Here is a 21,919-nt window from a genome sequence, read left to right on the forward strand (position 1 = left end):
TGTCCTAGACTCACTTTGTAGACCAATCTGGCCTCAAACTCACAGCAATCCACCTGCAAGGCAGTCACTCTTAACCACTGTTTTGAGACAAGGGCTCAATCTATAGCCTAGACTGCCCTGTAGGTCCCACCCACGACTTCCATGGCTTATGACGTTTTACTAGTCCATTGGGAGGAGTCTGTGCAGCGTGGAAGATGCAAGAAGAGGAGTTTCTTTTTTTTTCTTTTTCTTTTCTTTTTTTGGTTTATTTCGAGACAGGGTTTCTCTGTGTAGCCTTGGCTGTCCTGGACTCACTTTGTAGACCAGGCTGGCCTCGAACTCACAGCGATCCACCTGTCTCTGCCTCCCGAGTGCTGGCATTAAAGGCGTGTGCCAACACACCCAGCCTGGAAGATGGTTTTAAGGATGCTAAGCATGCACAAATCAGACACTAGCCTGGCCTAGGAGTGACTCCTCTCTACCCCTGCCTGGCTGACCTTTGCCCTCTCTTTTCTGCAGGCAGTTCTGCTGCCGATGGAAGTGCTCCGGCCTGGCTGATGAAGCTGGTACGCACACCATGTCATCATGTGTCTCTAGCCAGCCCACCAGCAGCCGGCCGGCATCCCAGGATGATCTGGGAAGTGGGGGTGGCAGCCAGGAAGGCCAGAAGCCCTGTGAGGCGCTGCGGGGACTCTCATCCTTAAGCATCCGCTTGGGCATGGAATCCTTCATCGTGGTCACAGAGTGTGAGCCAGGCCAGGGCGTGGACCTCAGCCTGGCCCGGGACCAGCCTCTGGAGGCCGATGGTCAGGAACTCCCCCTTGATGCCTCCGAACCTGAGTCACGGCCCCAGCTTCCTGGCGGAAAGATATCCCTGCAGGAGCGGCCTCAGGGTGGACCAGCATCCAGCAGCGGCCTGGACATGAATGGACGCTGCATCTGCCCGTCCCTGCCCTACTCACCATCCAGCTCTCCCCAGTCCTCGCCCCGGATGCCCCGGCGGCCCACAGTGGAGTCACACCATGTCTCCATCACAGGTTTGCAGGTTCGTGCGCTGAGTGGGCCGTGATGGCCGTAAGTGGGGGCGGGAGGGTGAGTTGAAGGACAGTGGAGGCTACAGACTGAGGCGAAGTCTCGAAAGAAACAAAACAAACATCCTTTCACATTTTGTCTGCACAAACATCCAATTTTCTTTGTGACTCCTCCTGGGAAAGTAGTCACCCCCTCAGTCAAGACCGAGGGTTCATCTTTCAGGCTGGGCAATCACCCCTCCTTCGCGCTCCTTTCTTAGTAGCTCTGAACTGAGTTTGCTTCAGTTCTTTGAGATAGGATCTCACCGTGTAGCCCAGCCTGGCTTTGAGCTGTCCACGCCCCTCTCTCCCTCAGCCTCCTGAACGCTGAGATTGCAGGTGTGAGCCGCCACTCCTGGCATTCTGAGCTACTTTTTATAACGTTTTAGATCAGTTTGCAAGTTCTGGGATTTTATGTAAGCAGGTTCATTGCCTGTGCGCTCGTTTTTTAGCTCAGTGTCTTCTCCAGCTTAATAGTTTTGAGATTTATTCGTGTCACTGGATAGATACACTCTTGGCCCCGAGAGCTACAGATCCAGTCAACCTTGAACATAGTCAGAAGGAAAAAAAAAGTGCATCTGTATGAGTCTGCGCAGGCTGTTTTTTTCTTGTCATTAAATGATAATTTAAGTAGTTACTGCCTCTAGGCTCTAGAGTAGAATGCCTTCTGTAACTGTGACATTGTATCAGATGTAGAAGTAGCTGGAAATGATTTAAAGTGTGTGTGTGAGGGGAGCGGGAGAGGGGCTCAGTGGGAAAACGATGGCTGCTCCTGCACAGGACCTGAGTTCTAGTTCTGGCACCGACGTGGAGGCCTACAACCACCTTTAACTCCAACTCCAGAGGATCTGGTGCCATTTCTGACTTGTGGGGACATCTTCCACAGACATACAGACACACACACACACACACACACACACACACACACACACACACAGATAAAATAACAGTTAAGAAATGGGGGAAGGGGCTAGAGAGATGGCTCAGAGGAGAAGAACACAGTCTGCTCTTCTAAAGTACCCGGGTTCAATTCCCAGCATCCACATGCCAGCTCATAGCTGTCTGTAACTCCAGTTCCAAGGGACCTGATACTTTGACACTAAAGCACATTTAAAAAAAAAAGAAAAAAGAAATGGGGGAAGAGAACTGGGAATGATGGGGCACACCTGTAATTCTAGAACTGAGGAGGCAGAGACAGGAGGATCATTACAAGTTCAAGGCCAGCTTGGTCTGTATAGTGAGCTCCAGCCCAAAAGGGCTGTCTCAAGCTCTTAGTGCCAAAATGTTGGTGTTCTGAGCTCTAACAGTGCTGCGCCATTTTCTCTAAGGGACTTGAGCTCTTGATGCTTGTTCTCTCTGGGATTCTGCAAGCAATCGCCACAGACACTGAGGGTCATGCGTGTTATAGCTGATTTATTTTACTTATTATTTAATTTTTTGTTTTGTTTGTTTATTTTTTGTTTTTTGTTTTTTTGTTTTGTTTTTTTGTTTTTCCAGACAGGGTTTCTCTGTGCAGCCTTGGCTGTCCTGGACTCCTTTTGTAGACCAGGCTCGCCTCGAACTCACAGAGATCCGGCTGCCTCTGCCTCCGAGTGCTGGGATTTAAAGGCGTGCGCCACCACCGCCTGGCGTTGGTTCCTTTTTATACTGAATCATTTTCATTTCTCTTGGGTAATCCTAGAAGCAGAATGGTGGGTCCTATGGAATGTATATGCTAAGAAACAGCTGGTGGGCTGTAGCACAGGTTCAGCCCAGTTGGTACGGTGCTTGCTTAACACGCACAGAGCTCGGAGTTCAACCCCTAGCAACCTCACGGTGATGCACTCCTGAAACCCCAGCAGATTAGGCCAAAGGATCAGCAGTTCAAGCTCACCCTCAGCCAAGTAGCAGGCTTTTCTAACACGGTACCTTTTATTTATTCTTTGACAGTTTCATACACGTCAATGTTGTGTTTTAATCATATCTGCCTCAACTCCTGTCCTCTCCCACTTCTTCCATACATTCTAGCTCCTGCCCCCATCCCTTCATTCCCGCCCCCTCTGGGGGAGGTAACCATTAAGTCCAGTTAGTGCCACCTTTTGGAATATTGACTGACCTTGTTGGATTGATTGATCTTGTGCAGGCAACTATGGCTGCAGTGAGTTCATGAGTACAGTGGCCGTATCCTGTCCTAAAGACAGCATCTTAAGTCCTCCTCCTTCCCTCTGGCTCTTACACTGTTTTCTGTCCCCTTTTGAGATATTCTCTGAGCCTTGGTGGAGAGGGGGGGGGATACAGGTTCTACTTAGGGCTGAATCCTTAACAGTCTCTTATTCACAGCACTCTGACCAGTATGAGCCTCTGTATGAACTACTGCCCACTGCAGAGAGAAGCTTCTCTGACCAAGGCTGAGAGCAGCTCTAACCTATGGGAATAAGCCGCTAGAACATAGTTTGACAATGTGTCACTCAGCAACACAGCAGTAGTGGGTTCCCACAGCTGTGAGCTATCAGCTAGCTTTACAATGCCACACATAAATTCCCTCTTGTGGAGCAGGCCTCAAATCCAGTCAGAAAGCGTGGGTTTCCCTCGTAGAGTTTGTGCCACTGTTGTATCAATGGGCATACCTTGGCCAACAGGTCAGTATTACAGCATGCAGAGTTTGCTTCTGGGTGATCCCATGGATGACGTTTCTCCCCCAGTGTCCTGCATGGCACCTACAGGCACTCTGAGGATTAGCCAGCAGAGAGGAAGTTATAGCTTGGTTTCTCGATGTTTTCTGCCAAGGTATGTTGTGTCTTTCAGTAGTTTTATTGTTGGCTCATATTGGGCAACCAAGAGCAGCGGAAATAGCCTGTGTTGTCTTGGGGGCCTCTGGGCCATCTCTGACATGTAATTTGTAGGAAGGCAGTACTAAGATTTCCGTTTAGTAACCCCTGATTTTTGGGCTAAGCATTGTCCACTGTGCAAGGCTATTTGTACTTTTTTATTTTATTTTTTTATTTTTTGAGACAGGGTCTATGTATCTGTGTAGCCTTGGCTGTCATGGAAGTCACTGTGTAGACCAGGCTGGCCTTGAACTTACAGAGATCCTCATGCTTCTGCCTCCTGAGTGCTGGGGTTACAGATGTGCCCCACAACACCCTGGCTCTTAATAGCAGGTTTGAGGCTAGTCTGGAATTTATGAGACCGTGAGTTTGAGAGAGGGAAGAGAAGAGAGGAGAGGAGAGAGCGAGCACAAGCGTGCAAGCAGGCGAGCTTGCTTGTTTTCAGGGAGACTGCTCAGCTGCCTGCTTTCTGTTTTGGCAGGCTGTGCCCTCTGCACTCTTCCCAGCACTTGACCTGGTCACCTGTCTTTTATTAGCTGCTCTGATGTGGCTTTCATACATATTTATTCAGTGGCTCTTTATCCTTTCTGTTGTTGTTTTTTTCTAGACAGGGTTTCTCTGTGTAATAGTCCTGGCTGTCCTGGAACTCTCTTTGTAGACCATGCTGGCCTCAAACTTAGAGCGGTCCACCTGCCTCTGCTTCCCGAGTGCTGGGATCGGAGGTGTGCGCCACCACGCCTAGTAACTCTTGATCCTTATTGACCATTTATCCATATTCTTTAAAGAAACTTGTGTTCAGATCTGTTGCTTGCTTTTAACAATATTTTATATTTTGAATTTATATCATTTCCCCTTCCCTCTCCCCCCTGTTACCCTTCCATGCACCACCCACTCACCTTGCTCTCCTTCCACTCTTGACCTGCCTTCCTTCCTTCTTCCTTCCTTCTTCCTTCCTTCTTCCTTCCTTCTTCCTTCTTCCTTCCTTCCTTCCTTCTTCCTTCCTTCCTTCTTCCTTCCTTCCTTCCTTTTCTTCCTTCTTTCCTTCTTCCTTCCTTCCTTCCTTCTTCCTTCCTCCTTCCTTCTTCCTCCTTTTCCTTCCTCCTTTCTTCCTTCCTTCTTCTTCCTTCCTTCCTTCCTTCCTTCCTTTCCTTCTTCCTTCTCCTTCTTCCTTCTTCCTTCCTTCCTTCCTTCTTCCTTCCTTCTTCCTTCCTTCTTCCTTCCTTCCTTCTTCCTTCCTTCCTTCTTCCTGCCTTCCTTCCTTCCTTCTTCCTTCCTTCCTTCTTCCTTCCTTCCTTCTTCCTTCCTTCCTTCCTTCCTCCTTGCTTCCTTCCTTCCTTTCTTCCTTTTCCTTCTTTCTTTTTTGAGCAGAGTTTCTTTGTATAGCTTTGGCTGGCCCGGAACAACTCACTCTGTAGACCAGGCTGCTCTGTCTCCCTGTCCTGGGACTAAAGGCGTGTACCACCTGGCTCATGGCCTCTGTCTCCCCTGTCCTGGGACTAAAGGCGTGTACCACCTGGCTCATGGCCTCTGTCTCCCCTGTCCTGGGACTAAAGGCGTGTACCACCTGGCTCGTGGCCTCTTCTTCTCTAGTTGTTGTTACATGTATACATATATCTAAATACATAAATACAACCTGCCCAGTCTCTACAATTTTACCTTGCCCATTGCCCATTTTTTTTTCCATTGCCTAGTTTTTATTTGGGCTGTTGGACTTATTACTGAGTTAGCGAGTCTTTATGTATTGTGGATCCCAGTCCTTGGTGGTGTGTGTGTGTGTGTGTGTGTGTGTGTGTGTGTGTGTGTGTGAGAGAGAGAGAGAGAGAGAGAGAGAGAGAGAGAGAGAGAGGTGTGTGTGTGAGAGAGTGTGTGGTGCGTATGTGAGTGTGGTGTGTGTGTGAGTGTGATGTAAATTGTTTGCTTCAGCTCAGGCAAACTTTTTTTTTCTTTGGTGGCAGGGTCTCATTTAGCCTAGGCTCACCTGGTAGCAGAGGATGATTTTTTGTTTGTTTGTTTGGTTTGGTTTTTTGAGACAAGGTTTTTCTGTGTAGCCTTGACTGTCCTGAACTTGCTTTGTAGATCAGGTTGGCCTCGAACTCACAGCAATCCATCTGCCTCTGTTTCCCAAGTGCTGGGTTTAAAGGCGTGCGCCACCACCACCCAGCTTAGAGGATGATTTTAAACTCCACCTCCTCAGTGCAGGCAAACTATTTTTGAATGCTATCTCTCTTTCTCTTTTTCTCTGGCACAGGGCTTCAGCCATGTAGCTCCGGACAGGCTGGGGGTGCAGCTTAGAGGTAGAATGTTTGTCTAGTGTGTTCAAGGCCCTGCGTTTGATGCCTAGTACCCCCACAATAATAAATTAATATGTATATTCTTTGTGTGTTGGTGCGTGTATATATGTTCATATGTGCAGTGGTGTGAGTGCATGTGGAAAGCAGAGATCAGCTTGCCATGAAGTTATAGATGAGAGCTGTCTTGTTTTCATAAAAGCAATCTCTCCCTGGGACCTAGATTTTGTTGATTAGACTGGCTGTCCAGTGAGGCCCAGGGATCTTCCTGTCTCCGCCTCCCCAGTGCCGGGACTACAGGTGTGCATCAGTATACCTGCCTTTCCATGTAGGTTCTCACGATTGCACTAAGGTCCTCATGCTGTGTGGCAGACACTCCCACTACCTGAGCCATCTTCCTGTCCCAATGTGGACTCTTTGGGGGAGGGGCGGGGAAGTGGAGATGTTCCTTTAGTAGGCATCGCTGTTTTGGTAAACCGTCTTCTGTATCTCAGGTCACTGTCAAGCTTTCGAAGTAGCCAGTGTTGGCCTTGAAGTCTGCCTTCTCCTGCCTCAGCCTCCCTTCTGCCCTCCTTGCACGTATGCACTCAGTGTGTGCCATATGTGTCTATTGCTCCAGTGAGATTCATCTCCTCTGCTTTCCAGGACTGTGTGCAGCTGAATCAGTACACGCTGAAGGATGAAATTGGAAAGGTAAATGTCCCAGGAGCTGGGCTGCCTTTGTACCTTGACCAGGGACGTCCATGACACTCCGGAGGGAACCAGTAGTGCTGGGGAGAGGAGGGACCCTTGGAGGCAAGGCTGCTGGGCTGAAAGGGTTTTGTCATCAATAGTCGTGTGTGGAGTGGCTAACGGTTGATGTAGAGTGTCTTTCCTCAGCGCCTCTCCACTGTCTCTCACTGAGGCTGAAGCTCTCAGATTTTGCAAGGCTAGCTGGCCTGCAAGCCCCAACTATTCCGTTATTGCCCGCCGCCACCCAGCATCGAAATTGTAGGCGTGTGCCACCACACCCAGCTTTTTATGTCAGCGTTAGGGATTTGAACTCATATCTTCTTGCTTGTATAGCCAGCATTTTACCTAGTGTGCCATCTCACCAACCATTCTTTTAAAAAATACCTTCTGAGACAGGGCCTCACTCTGTAGTCCTGGCTACTCTCTGGGTAGACCACGATAGCCTCAGACTCACAGAGATCCACCTGCCTCCACCTTCCAAGAGCTGGCACTAAAATGTACGCCCCCCATGACTAACTTCTCTCATTTATTTGTTTTAAATATAATGTTAAAATTAGATGCATTTCTGTAGTTCAGAAAACCTTTCAGAGAAGTCGTGTATTGCCATAGCCCCCGTCACAGTAATGGTGGTCCCCTTACCCCGTCTGGGTTTTTTGGTTTGTTTTTTGTTAGTTGTTATTGCAGGGGCAGAAACCTCAAATGCTAACTGAAGATAAGTTAGTGACATCACTGGCCAAAGTATGCTAAGTGTAAGACCATAGGGAGCGGTGAGGACTGAAGCTAACTGTTAAGCTCTGGGGTAAGGCTCCATGACTTAAGCAGCGTGGGTACAACCAGGGGGCATGATGAGGTCTGTGATAAGCTGTTTTGGTGGAAATAAAGTCTATTTTTGGCCATACTTCCCAGGTTTCTCAAGCCTTGGGTTTTTTTGTTTTGTTTTGTTTTTTTCTTTTTTCTTTTTTCTTAATGTTAGTTCTTTCCACTTAAATGTTAGCAGCATTAAGTCCACCAGAATGCAGTCGCAGGTATGCTTTCCCAGTGAGCTGCAGACCGTAGGTTGTGAGGGCCCTCATCTCACAGAGCGTGGCTTCTGGCTAGTGCATCATGGCATCTCCCTCTGTCCAGGGCTCCTATGGTGTGGTCAAGCTGGCCTACAATGAGAATGACAATACTTACTACGTGAGTACCCCCTCCCGCCCCCCCAGCCCCCACCGGTGCACCCCCCCCCCCCCCCCCGTCTCCACCCCGAGGAAAGCCTCCCCTAGTAGTCAGCTCCCTCCGAGCACAGTGTGGACACCTGCTCCCCTGTCCTGCTCTTGGGTCATTTAGAAAGAGGCAGTGCCCTCCGTTTTACAGATGGCTCCGAGCTGCCCTCGCTGTCCCTTCCATAGCCCCAAAACAGAGTGAGGGATGGACATACTGCCCTAGAGCTGAGGCCTTGGTGTCAGTCCCGTGTGAGGTCAAACCCTGCCTCTGACATGTATGAGCAGCATGGCTTTGGGCAAGTAGCCATCACATCCTTCGTGGCCCATTGCTCTGGTTCACTTGTCTGACTGAGTGGCAGGAGCCATGAGCTTAGGGGTCCCCAGCTGAGTCTGCTAACCAGGAACCTCCTCGGAAGTAGTTCCAGGTTGGCCCTGGCACAACTCCAGGAGTCTTGTCTTCACACAAGCCAGCACCAGCTTGCTCCTGCTGGTGACGAGGCTCTCACTGCTTCGGCCTGATGCACCGAGGGCCCGGGAGCACAGTAGGAAGCTAGGAGGAGTGGGAGCTATTCACGTCCTTCCCTTCCGCCTCTAACTGGACTCTGGTGGGGGTCTGTTCTTCCGCAGGCAATGAAAGTGCTGTCCAAAAAGAAGCTGATCCGACAGGCTGGCTTTCCACGTGAGTGTTATGGGCCATTGTTCTAAAGTGTGGGTCCCGAGGCAAGGTCGGACAGAGCCAGGTCAATGCAATGTCCAGCAGGGAGACTCTGGGAGGACACCACATTCCACACAGGGTTCCCCCTGAGTGTAGTCCTGAGCTGCTTGATGTGGGCTCTAATTCATTTGAGAATTTAGAAGCTGAATTCAAGGGCTGGAGAGATGGCTCCACAGAAAAGGCACTCAACGCCAAGCCTCATGACATGAGTTTGATTCCCAGAGCCCACAGCGTAGGAAAGCACCAACTGCTACAAGTTGTCCTCTGGCATATACATGACAGAATAAATAAATAAGTAATTAAAAAGGCAAACATGGAGTTACCATATGTCTTTATTTCTTTTCCTGGTGTCCTAATTAAAGACTGACAAAACCAACTGAAGGATGAAATGGTTTGCTTTGACTCGTATTTGGGGCTTCAGAGAGGCAGGAGCCCGAGGCAGCGAGTTGCACTGTATCCACAGTCAAGAACAGAGAGGAATGAGAGCTAGTGTTCAGCCCCATCCTCGGCTTATATACTGCAGGGTCCCCAGGCAGGGAATGGCGCCACCCGTGGTGGGCAAGTCTTCCAGTCTCTTTCTAGTTAACAGTATCAGTCATCATAGCTTAGGACCCAGCAACTCCTCTCTAGTAGTATCCAAGAGAATGAAAAATACACGGCTTGCTAGCACATGTGTTAGCAGTACCATTCACAAATCTGTTGAGCAAAAACAACCCTAGTGGCCTTGAACAGATGAGTAACATGTGTGTGCATATGCAGCCGTCAGTAGCCGTTTGCTGTTACATGGGTGAAAGCACGCTAAGTGAAAGAGACCAGACATAAAGTCACTCACTATAAATATTACCATTTATATAAAACACCGAGAATGGGCAAATCCATGGGGAAGAAGGCAGAGCAGCAGGAGCAAGAATCAGACTTTCAGAAAGAGCAACAAAAATGTTGTGCGTTTATCTACAAATCAACACGCCTAGGCACACGCCTGAGGCCCTGGCACTCAGTGGAAGGAGGAGGAGGATCGGGAACACGAGGCTAGCCATACACACAGGAGACACTCTTGTGTAAAATTGCACACATAAAAAGGAAGAATAAACAAACAACAGAAACCCATTAAGCCATTAAAACACATTTAAATATTGAGCTTTTTTTTTTTTCTGTTTTTTTTTTTTTTTTTTTTCCTGTTTTTTGAGACAGGCTTTCTCTATGTAGCCTTGGCTGTCCCGGACTCGCTTTATAGACTAGGGTGGCCTTGAACTCACAGCAATCTGCCTGCCTCTGCCTCCTAAGTGCTGGGATTAAAGGTGTGCGCCACCACGCCCAGCTCACTTTTGTTTTTTGTTTTTGTTTTTTTAAAGATTTATTTATTATGTATACAGTATGCATCAGATCACATTACAGATGGTTGTGAGCTACCATGTGGTTGCTGGGAATCGAACTCATGACCTCTGGAAGAGCAGTCAGTGCTCTTAACCGCTGAGCCATCTCTCCAGGCTCACTTTTGTTTTTGAGACAAGGTCTCACTGTGATGGGGGCTAGCCTTGGACTTGTGATCTTCCCGCTCTGCCTCCCTCCTTCCTCCTACAGGCCGAGGCGTGAGCCGGCTCCTTTCCTCGCACCCCCTTGCAACAGCTGCGTCTGTTCTGCTGATCACACTCATGGCTTCCTCACATGACGTGTGTGATGTAACGGCTTTGGCTGTTGGCCTTCGCGTTCCTACAGTGTTTCTACTGAGTAGCACTCCGTCCTGGCGTAGTTGCCTCGCTTTTCCCATTGACTCTTTTTGTTTGTTTGTTTCTTCCCCTTGGCTTTCTGCGCACTGAGGAGAGGAACACTGTTTATGTCTATTTTATCCAGTGGGAAAACTGAGCCCCAAAGAGGAGAAGTGATCGATTCACATGATGGATTGCTTTTGATTTTTGTTTTGTTTTCTGCGACAGCTCTCAGACTGACCTTGTCCTCACTGAGTAGTCAAGGGTGACGAGGAAACTCCTGATCTTCTTGCCTCTACCTCCCAAGTACTAAGGTTTTGGGGGTGCGTCACCACACCGTTTTATGCAGTGCTGGGGATCCATCCCAGGACTTTGTGTGTGCGAGGCACGTGCTCTGTGTGCTGAGCTATGCCTGGGTAACCATCTCCCTGGGGTGCTAAAATTGCTGAGCCAGACTAGTTCCTCAGTGAGCCTCCTTTGCTTTGGGTTGGGCATGTGACAGAAAAAGGGGGATTGACAGGTGAACAGGAGGGCCAGGGACTGCTGCCTCGCTTATTCTAGAAGCTCCCAGAAGTCCTTGGACCTTCAGTTGTCGCCTTAGCAGCCACTCCAACTGTTTGTGTTCCCTGCAGGTCGCCCCCCTCCCCGAGGTGCTCGCCCAGCTCCAGGGGGCTGCATCCAGCCCAGGGGCCCCATCGAGCAGGTGTACCAGGAAATTGCCATCCTCAAGAAGCTGGACCACCCCAACGTGGTGAAGCTGGTGGAGGTGAAGAGAGAGGGCGGGGCTGGTGGTCTAGCCCTGGCTTTGTTAATAGCCGAACAGCTCCCTGCTAGGATCCTTAGAGAGTCAAGTCACAGCAGACAGCTGCCTTAGGGCTGAGGAACTTGCTGCCTCTCACACCCTCACACTGTTGGATCACGTCACCGCCACTTCCTCAAGGCCGCCTATCACGCCCAGTCTTACAGATGCAAAAGTTTAGGCTGAGAGCTCCCAGGCTTCCGCGTTGCCTACTTCTTTCTCTTTGAAGCTTTTTCTACTATATATGCAGGTAGCTGGAGCACAGAAATAGCTACGCATAAATAAGCCGAGTCCTGTGAGATAGCTCAGTGAGCAAAGGCACTTGATGACTGATAATGAGAGCCCAGTGGTCTGAGTTCACCCCCAGAATTCAAATAAAGGCAGAGTTGTTCTCTGAATTCCATGTATGCGCTGTGGGGGTTCAAGTACACACAAGATAATAACAAAACCAACCACATTTAAACTAAGCAAACCACTAGTGCTTGGTGCAGAGGTGCACACCTTTTACCCTAGCCCTCAGAAGGCAGAGCCAGGCAGTTCTCTGTGAGTTTGAGGTTGGCCTAGTAGTTAGAATGACCTCCAGGCCAGCCAGGGCAACATAGCAGGACCTTGTCGCAAAAACAGACAAAACAGTAAGAAAGCATGACGGTGCCCCAGTAAACCTTCATTTGTAAACGCTGAGGAGCTGGATTCAGCCCGTTCTATATTTAGCCAACCTTTGCTTCAGCTTAGTGGTTCTCATGTTTTCTTGTCTCAAGATGACTTGATGTGTTTAGAAATTCTGGAAAACTTTGTGTTAGCTTTTAGTCATCATAACAAATACTTAGAAAAACAACCTAATAGGAAGAAAGATTGGTTTCAGCACAAGGCTGTTTTCAGATCATGCTGAGCTGGTTCTGCTGTGTTGAGCCTGAGGCAAAGCAGAACCATCGTGGCCAAGAAGAGAGCGTGTGTGTGTGTGTGTGTGTGTGTGTGTGTGTGTGTGTGTGTGTGTGTGTGTTTGTGTGTGTGTGTGTGTGTGTATACACCCGTGCGCGCGCATGCACGTCTGTATGTGTGTGTGCCTGGGGCATTGTATGTGTATGTCTGCGTATGTGTGTGTGTCTGGGGGATTGTGTGTGTGTCTGTATGTCTGTGTGTGTCTGTGCATGTGTGTGTCTATGCGTGTGTGTCTGTGTGTATGTCTGAGCAAGTGTGTCTGTGCATGTGTGTGTCTATCTGTGTGTGCGTGCGTTCTTGCCTCTGGATTTACTTAGTTCTACCACTACCCAGAACAGCACTCCTGCTGGGGTGGGGCCTCCCCATGTGAGCCTGACGGGGCACCCTGCCTCTAACCTCCGCAGAGCTCAGTGTGCTGCTCTTCACATTGCTTATATTTATTCCTGTTTCCCATTAAAATACAAACCAGAGCAAGACATGGTGCTGCAGGCCTGTAAGCCCTGTGCTTGAGGTGGAGACAAGAGAGCCAGAAGTTCAAGGTCAGCCGCATTACAACAAACCAACCCCAACACCAAAGCCATAAATTGACAAAATTTAAAATTATTTATTAATTAGCTGAAAAATAGTAATGCTATTATACATGATTAAGAATAATGCCAGGCACGGTGGTGCATGCCTTTAATGCCAGCACTCAGGAGGCAGAGACAGGTAGATCTCTGTGAGTTTGAGGCCAGCCTGGTCTACAGAGCAAGTTCCAGGACAGCCAGGGCTACACAGAGAAACCCTGTCTTGACAAACCAAAACAAAAAAGAAAGAAAAGTAACTTTTGTTTGTGTGCTCATGAGTGTATTTATATAGGTGAGTGTACTCGTGCGCATGTGTATGAGAACAGAAATCAGTCTTGGGTGTCATTCCTTGGAAAGTACAGTCCGTTTTTATTTTTGTTTTGTTTTGTTTTTTTTAAACAGGGTCTCTCAGTGACCTAGAGGTCACCAACTAGGCTAGGCTGTCTGGCCAGCAACCTCAGAGTTGCTGTCTGTCTCCTCAGCGCTGGGATTATAAAACATGTGCCACCATGTTTCACTTTTCAAAACAGATTTATTACTTAGGTCTGCACGATGGGGCCTGTGCGCATCCTTGCCGATGCTAGAGGTGTCAGAGCCCCTGGACCTGGAGTTACAGGTGGTTGTGAGCTGTATGATGTGGGCACTGGATTGGACTACATTCAGTATGTGCTCCTCTCACCTGGAGACAGGATCTCTCTGTGTAGCCCTGACTGTCCTGGAACTGGCTCTGTAGACCAGGCTGGCCTCGAACTCATAGAGATTCACCTGCCTCTGCCTCCCAGGTGCTAGGATTACAGGCGTGCGCCACCACACCTGGCTTGTAATGGATGTGTTTTTTATATTTTGCTGCTGCTGCTGCGACTGTGGCTGTAGCTCTTGCCCTTCTTTGCTCACATCGGCCCTACTAAAAGGCATTGTGTGCACGTGTGTGTGTGCACGTGTGTGTGCGCGCGTGCGCGTGTGTGCACGTGTGTGTGCACGTGTGTGTGCACGTGTGTGTGCACGCGCACGTGTGTGTGTGTGTGTGTGTGCACGTGTGTGTGTGTGCGCGCGCGCGCGCGCGCGTGCCTGCCTGCCTGTCTGTCTGACTGTCTTACCCACGTCTCTCCCTAAAATAGAGAGAACAGCTGCAAACTGTTACCCTCTGTCCTTAGTTCATGCCGTGCTCCCAATCTCAGCCCCTGACACTGGAGTTGGTCTTTCCAGCGGAAGTCCAGGGGACATAGTCTGCAGGTAGCACGGAGTGCTAGTGGGATCTCTTTTCTCCCCAGTACCCCGTGCATCTGATCTATCCACCCCACTCAGCAAGAGCGCACAGTCGTTCTGTTTGTTCACATCTCAGTGTTTCTTGGGTACCTACTATGTATCCAGCTAGTATTGGACACACCAAGACAAAGTGGACACGCTTGGGACCTGCCCACTAGAGAGAGGCAGGAGCAGGCCTTGAGGCGTGTCCCGGTAGGGTCAGGAGGAGTGGGTCCACTTCTTGAGTTCACATAGGTTTTAATTTTTACCCTGAAACCCTGGGCACATCTCCTAGGTGGTGGGCTGGCTCGGCATCCAGGTGTGGGCGTTTCTGGGGAGTGTTTACTCTTCCCGAACGGTCTTCTCCTCAGCGTGGTCCAGACCGTGAGGGCAGGTATACTTGGTTATCATACCTTGGGAGTGTCTGTCTTCTGTCTTGACTAGGAAGAAGTGTGGGAAGTGCGCCCTCCTGTGGGCACAGGCCATCACACACTCCCGCTTCCTCTTGCTTATATCTGTTCTCTCTCTCCTTGCTCCTGTCCCTGGGCGGCTGTGCCATCAGGTCCTGGATGACCCCAATGAGGACCATCTGTACATGGGTAAGATCTCTCTCCTCCATCCACACCTCTGCCCAGGTGCTGTCTATAGACAGCTGTAGCCCTGGGACCACCAAGGGCAGCTTCCTGTTTCCTGGTCCAGCAGGGCACGGGAGGGGGTTCTTGCTGGCGCTTTTAGCATCTACATCTCCTGTGTGACCATTTGCAGCTGTTTATTGAGCACCTACTGTACACTCAAAGTTGTTCTAGGCACTGAGGATAGCACGGTAAGAGAGACCTTACAGGTGCTATCCTAGACAGGAAAGAGAGTGTTGATAATTAAATAGACGTGAGAAATGTAGGTGTTCAGGGTGGTGTTAGGGAAAGTGGAGAGGCCAGTTCACCCAGGAAATGACCATTCAGCACCGGAATGCCAAGGATTTGGCCGTGTTTCATCTGGGTGGAGGACACCAAGCAAGTGGGAAGACCCCAGGGCTTTACAAACTTTTTAAAAAGCTTGTGGTGGCCCACACTTTTAATCCCAGCACTTGGGAGGCAGAGCCAAGCAGATTTCTGTAAGTTCGAGGTCAGCCTTGTCTACAGAGAAATCCAGGACAGCCAAGGCTACACCGAGAAACCCCGCCTCGGTGGGGAAAAAAGCTTGAAGAAAGGTTGGTGCTAGAAAGTAGGGGGGAAAGCCGTGGGTCAGAGTGGTGAGACGGGGGCACTCAAAATGTGGGCACTACTCACAGACAAAGGTGGTTCGAGTGCATTGTCCGAGACCTCATTTATAAATGGTGAGGACTTCGGGAGCAGTGGCACACACCTTTAATCCTAGCACTCGGGAGGCGGAGGCAGAAGGGTCTAGCTCTGTGAATTCCAGGCCAACCTGGGCTACATAGCAAGTAGACCAGGCCAGACAGAGGCTGCAGGGTGATAGCCCCCTTCAAAAAGGATTGGGGGAAATTAGAAACTTGAGTCAATTTAAAGAAAAACATGAGAGCATACAGCTCAGTGGTAGTGTGCTTGCCTGCAGTGCACAAGGTCTGGGTTTAGTCCCTAAACTTGCGAGGGCATGCTGGCGTGCGTGTATGTCTTCGTCCATTCCTGGGCCTCAAACCCAGGGCATAATGAGCCCTTTGCAAGCACTGTATCACTGCTCTATACCCCAGGCCCCCCTAACAGGAGTCCACTAAGTTGGCCAGGCTAGTTTTGAATTTACTCTGTAGCCCAGGCTACCTTTGAATTTGTAATCCTCTTGCCTCGGCCTTTTAAATAATGGGGATTACAGGCCTGCACCACCAGGTACAGCTTTCCTTTGACTAGAAATAAAGTCCAGGTAGGGCCCTGGGGGTATCAGGAGGTCCTTTGCCTCCTCAGTGGCACTTAGTGTCACTGAGCAGCTGTTGTTTGGTAGACTGTGTGTGTGTCTCCTCAGCCATCCCTGGAGATGGGGGGGGGGGGAGGGAGGTGGATTCAGTGTCCCAGTGTGACAGTTTTACCTCCTCCTCTTCCCCACAGTGTTTGAATTGGTCAACCAAGGGTGAGTATTTGTCTCCCAGGAGCAATGCCAGCCTTCTTCACCTGAAAGCTGAGGGCGTGTGGGGGAGGGAGCCGGGCTCTGAGGGAGGGAGTGGGCCAGGCCTAGCTGCATCTGGCTTACACTGTTTACACACATGTCGCCCTTTCAGGCCCGTGATGGAAGTGCCCACCCTCAAGCCTCTGTCTGAAGACCAGGCCCGGTTCTATTTCCAGGATCTGATCAAGGGCATTGAGTACTGTAAGCCATGCTGGTGGGGGAGCTGCTCCTCGGGGGACTTAGCCAGTGGGTGGGGGATGGAAAGTATCCCATTTCCCTGCTGGGTGACTGGGACACGCACAACACAGGACTGTGTGGGCTGCAGCGGTCTCTCGCGTGGCCCAGGGAATTGGCTGTGGCTGTCCCGTGGCAGTTGAAGCCCTTCGCCCTGCTACGGAGAGAAAGGAAGAACAGTGGTGCAGTGAGCTGCTGTAGAAGTGGGCACGTGTGTGCTCACGCATGTGGAGGCCAGAGGACAACCTCCCTGTCTCTCCTTAGGAGCTCTCTACCTTGTTTTAACATTTTAATCTATTTTTATGATGAGAACAACCCTTTTTATTAATATGTGATGATGGACTACAGAGACAGAAAGACAGAGAGGACTTTTTTTTTTTTTTTTTAGGCAGGCTCCTTCGTTGGCCTGGAGCTCACCAAGCAGGCTAAGCGGGCAGGCGGCCCACTAAGGCCTTGTGCTCCCCTCACCCTCGCCCCTCCCATCACCAGAGTTATAAGTGCACGCGCCACCATGCTTGGATTTTTTTTCTTTTCCTCCCAATGGGTGCTGGGTACCAAACTCAGATCCTTGTGTCTGTGAGCACCTCACTGACTGAGCCATCCCAGCCCACTAGCAAGCTTTAAAAATCCAGCCCTTTCTCTCCACCTGCATAAGCTTCCTGGGATGGGATCCTCTTAGCCTCCCCGTGTCCTCACCAGGGCCGGGCTCAGCCTGTAGCCGCCAGTGGCTTTGTCCTTCTCCTTTGGCCATTGTGACTTTTACCCCTGCCTATCACAGAGGATAGTTGTGACTTTTTGTTTTGATTTGCTGTTTCGAGACAGGGTTTCTCTGTGTAGCCTTGCCTGTCCTGGACTCATTCTGTAGACCAGGCTGGCCTCGAACTCACAGAGGTCAGCCTGCCTCTGCCTCCCGAGTGCTGGGGTTAAAGGTGTGCGCCACCACCGCCCGGCTTGGTTTTGGCATTTAACTGGGATGCGTGCGTGGCATGTGGCACAGAGGGAAGCCCTGAACTGTTGCTCTCTTTACATCACCAGCTTCTTCATCTTTGCCCCAGATTTGGTTCTTGGGCCTCGCAGACCACAGAGTTGTGTGATGCTTCTGCCCACTGAGAAGCCAAGTCCCCGGTTCCACGCTGGGGTTCATAGTTCAGATAGGCCTACTCTGTCTTCTGCTGGCTTGCTGGCCATGATGAGTGCTAGCCGTTGGCAAGTGAAACTGTTTCACTGTCACACGTCTCAGTGTGCCTGGCTGGAAGCCAGACCCAAGGAAAACTATTTATAGGCCATGACAGGTGGTTAAAAATTTGCTATAGACAGTTGGTGTTTTGAGATTGGTGTAAACATCCTTAAATACACTTTCCCTTTATCTTTCAGAGCATGTTTGGGGAGGGCACCTGGGGCTCGGGAGATGAGGCATGGGTCGGGTGGGGGGGCGATATGCTGGGCCGCACGGCCAAGCGGGAGTTCTCATGGAGTTTCCCTGCTGCTTCTCTCCCATCGGTTCCTCTCCCTGTAGTACACTACCAGAAGATCATCCACCGGGACATCAAACCTTCCAACCTCCTGGTGGGAGAAGATGGCCACATCAAGATAGCTGACTTTGGTGTAAGCAATGAGTTCAAGGGCAGCGACGCCTTGCTCTCTAACACCGTGGGCACCCCTGCCTTCATGGCACCCGAGTCGCTCTCAGAGACCCGGAAGATCTTCTCTGGGAAGGTAAGTTTCAGGTCTGCAGAGTTCTGCATGGATCAGGGTCCTTTGGTTCTAAGTAGCAAAAAGTCTAATGTAGAAGATGCACACAGCAGGCTCACTGGGTCACGGCCAGGTCCAGGAGCTCACACCAGGGTCTGTGTCTCCACGGCTTGGCTGGGCACGTCCAGGCTACTTCCCATCAGAGCCAACTTCAGTAGCTAGACGTTGCTTACTGAACAGAAACAGCAAAGAAACTCCAACCACCCGCTACAGCTGGGGATCGGGGCAGTTAAGCTTTCACTGGCCATGCCGGTGGGTCAAGTTCCATCCAGCGAGGTTAGGAGACAGAGTTTGCTCCACCCCAAGAGTGTGGATTAAGAAAAGGTGGTTTAGCTGGGGCGTGGTGGCACATGCCTTTAATCCAGCACTCAGGAGGCAGAGGCAGGCAGATCGCTGTGAGTTCGAGGTCAGCCTGGTCTACAGAGCGAGTCTAGGACAGCCAAGGCTATACAGAGAGACCCTGTCTCAAAAAAAGAAGCGTGGTAAACACTGAACTCTTTTCCTTTCAGGCCTTGGATGTTTGGGCCATGGGTGTGACGCTGTACTGCTTTGTTTTTGGCCAGGTAAGAGGGTAGTGTGTCTTGTTCTCTGAGTGCTGTTGGGTGGCTGGTGACCTTACAGGGAGACAGTTCTTACTTGTAAATTAGATCTCCGAAGCTGAATGAATAGATGAAAATATTCTTTTTTTTTTTTTTTTTTTTGAGACAGGGTCTCTTTGTGTAGCCTTGGCTATCCTAGACTCGCTTTGTAGACCAGGCTGCCATCGAACTCACAGCGATCCGCCTGCCTCTGCCTCCCGAGTGCTGGGATTAAAGACGTGTGCCACTTCGCCCGGCTAAAAAATATTTGTAGTATACATATCTCTGATGATATTTTCTTTTTCTTTCTTCTTTTTTTGTTTTTTTGTTTTTTGTTTTTTGAGACAGAGTTCTCTTGTACTCCTGGCTGGCCTGGACTTGCTTTGTAGACCTGGCTGGCCTCAAACTCATAGAGATCTGCGTGCCTCTGCCTCCCAGGTGCTGGGATCAAAGGTTTGCACCACCACGACCGGCTGATATTTTCATCTGTATAGAAATGGTTCAAAGAAACAGAAGGATCAACAGGGACTATCCATTTCTGAGCCTAAGACAGACATCACTAATCAATCACTGCATTCTTTGCAGCTTTACTAAGAACTGGTTTGATGTTCTTTCATCCTAGCTGCTATTGCCAGGCATAGAATGGGAGTGGGGATCATAATTTATAGGGCATAGTTATTTAGAGAGTGTTTTTCGTTTTGTTTTGTTTGGGTTTTTTTTTTGTTGTTGGTGGTTGTGGTGGTAGGTTTTTTTGTTTTTGTTTTTGTTTTGAGACAGGGTTTCTCTATGTAGCCCTGGCTGTCTTAGAGTTCACTCTGTAGACCAAGCTGGCCTCAAACTCACAGAGATCCACCTACCTTTGTCTCCTGAGTACTGGGACTAAAGGCATGCATCACCATGCCAGGCAAGACACCTCTTTTGTTGTTGTTGTTTTGGTTTTTTCAAGGCAGGGTTTCCCTGTGTAGCCTTGGCTGTCCTAGGCTTGCTTTGTAGACCAGGCTGGCCTTGAACTCACAGCGATCCACCTACCTCTGCCTCCCGAGTGCTGCGATTAAAGGCGTGCGCCACCATGCCTGGTAAGATACCTCTTTTAACTGGGAAGTTCAGTTTGATTCTGTGAGCAATAAAAGCATGGTTCGTTCCCTTTGGAGGAAAGCTTAAGGGTCCTGTTTCAAAGCCTGGCATACTGGCACACACTTTGAATCCCAGCACTTGTGAAGCAGAGGCAGATGGATCTCTGAGTTCGAGGCCAGCCTGGTCTACACAGTTCCAGGACAGCCAGGGCTACACAGAGAAACTCTGTCTCGAAAGAAAGAAAGAAAAGAAGAAAGGAAGCTTTTCTCTTTTTATAAATAATTGTATTCCCTCAATATTTGTTTAGAAAATTTTCTTTGGACTAGCAAGATAGCCTAGCAGTTAAAAGCACTTCTTGCAGAGGACCTGGGTTTGGGTCCCAGTACCTGCATGGCTGCTCACAATGGAGGGCATCATGGATTGGCCCTTGTAATCATATGCACGCATGCACGCTCACACACACATACACACACATGCACACACGCACGCGCGCGCACACACACACGTATGCGTTACTCTCAGCTTCCTTACTACTTTCGGGCAAGGTGGGTGGTGAAGAGTGTTGGCTTTCATGTCAGTAGGAAACGGAAGCTCAGTAACACAGCAGGTCAGTAGTGTGGCTGGTAAGGGCTTGAGGCCAGCTGTACATTCTTGACCCTCCACTGACTTGTGGAGTCAAAGGAATGGCCCCTGCTTTCTCCTCAGCCTGGGCCACTGCTGTTCATTCCTCTGCTGCGGTCTCTGAGGAATGACGCAGCATGGATGGCCTCTGAAGGAAGGGTGCAGGTGGGCAGTCGCTAACCACCACACTCCCCGGCCTCTCCACAGTGCCCTTTCATGGATGAGCGGATCATGTATCTGCACAGTAAGATCAAGAGTCAGGCCCTGGAGTTCCCAGACCAGTGAGTAATGCCTGTCTGTCCCCTGTCACCTCCTTCTGGCTCCTCGGTACTCAGGCTCCTCAGTTTTCTGTGAAAACCCACCCATGACGTGTCTCCACCCCCAGGCCTGATATTGCTGAAGACTTGAAAGATCTGATCACCCGGATGTTGGACAAGAATCCAGAGTCCAGGATTGTGGTCCCTGAGATCAAGGTACTTGGCTGCTGATGGCTAAGGAGGCTGTTACTCAAGGCCTGTGTCCTATGCTTGGAGATGTTTGGCTTGGCCCCGTCCCCAGCACCGCACCCTCCTGGCACTACCGCCTTCCCATGTTCTGCGGGCCTCTGAGCTGCTGGGGACAGGGAGTGTTGACGGTTGCATCCACTGTAGTGTGGGAGTGGGGTCTGTCTGTGACCAATCTGCTGAGCTGCCTGCGCTTGCTCCCGTTAGCTTGAGCTGATGGTGTCTGTCCCTCCAAGAGTGATCTGGGGCCTCTGTGTGTTCCATGCTCCTGGCTGCTGAACTTCGAGTCCTTTCATCGCCCCCACCACCACCACCACCCCCCATCAGAGATGTGGGCCGGTTGCTTTGAGGAACTGCAGAGAGAGTGGGAGGAAGTTAGTGGGCAGTTCAACCTCTTCCTGCTGACTTCTACCCTGGGGTAGAAAGTACTTCCGGAAGAGACCTTGCCCACCATCCCACCCACAAGACCAAATACACACACCCAACCCTGGGATATCGATCAGGGATGAACAGTTGGCCGGGTGCATACATCCCTGGCTCTATCTCTAGATAAACTGCACCGTAGTAACCACTGCACATGGTAGAGCATGTCAATGATCACATGGTGGAGTGCGGAGGCAGGACCAGATAGGAATTAGAGGCCCGCCTGAGTGTGTGAGACCGTGTCTAAAAACAGTCCAGTGCTTCCGAGGTGCCTGGCTTACTTGAGCTGCACAGGTGTCTTTAAGAGAGTCCAAAAGTCACAGATAAGGACTTGGACCCCAGAGAGGGGGGCCTGGGCCCTCTTCTGAGTGTGCCCTTCCATCTGGCCCCACAGCAACTCCTCGTTTCCTCTGCTGTAAACTGGGAAAACGGGCCTGTTCAGAGCAGAGCCTCTGTTGTCAAGGAGGGTTGGTGGAGGCCCGTGGGTGCTCCTGGGGCTGCTGGGCAAAGCTGATGCCAAATTCTGGTTGTTCTTATCGTGACCGAGGGCCAGATGGAGAACCGTCTC

General features: G+C 50.2%; 1 protein-coding gene across 4 annotated transcripts in view; it reads left to right on the forward strand.

Annotated features, from left to right (window-relative positions):
- The window catches only part of Camkk2 (calcium/calmodulin dependent protein kinase kinase 2), a 43,502-nt gene that overhangs the window by 12,862 nt on the left and 8,721 nt on the right, over positions 1-21,919 (forward strand). For all 4 annotated transcript variants that reach the window (XM_051161527.1, XM_051161529.1, XM_051161528.1 and 1 more), the window contains exons 2-13: positions 499-1,024; positions 6,790-6,837; positions 8,002-8,055; positions 8,709-8,760; positions 11,135-11,268; positions 14,614-14,650; positions 16,109-16,130; positions 16,279-16,367; positions 17,917-18,116; positions 18,662-18,715; positions 20,633-20,706; positions 20,811-20,898. In XM_051161527.1, the coding sequence (XP_051017484.1) occupies positions 557-1,024; positions 6,790-6,837; positions 8,002-8,055; positions 8,709-8,760; positions 11,135-11,268; positions 14,614-14,650; positions 16,109-16,130; positions 16,279-16,367; positions 17,917-18,116; positions 18,662-18,715; positions 20,633-20,706; positions 20,811-20,898 (1,320 nt within the window). In that variant the 5' untranslated portion in view covers positions 499-556. The remainder of the gene's footprint in view (positions 1-498; positions 1,025-6,789; positions 6,838-8,001; positions 8,056-8,708; positions 8,761-11,134; positions 11,269-14,613; positions 14,651-16,108; positions 16,131-16,278; positions 16,368-17,916; positions 18,117-18,661; positions 18,716-20,632; positions 20,707-20,810; positions 20,899-21,919) is intronic.

Source organism: Acomys russatus, chromosome 19 (genome assembly GCF_903995435.1).
Source record: "Acomys russatus chromosome 19, mAcoRus1.1, whole genome shotgun sequence".
Taxonomy (NCBI): Eukaryota; Metazoa; Chordata; class Mammalia; order Rodentia; family Muridae; genus Acomys; species Acomys russatus.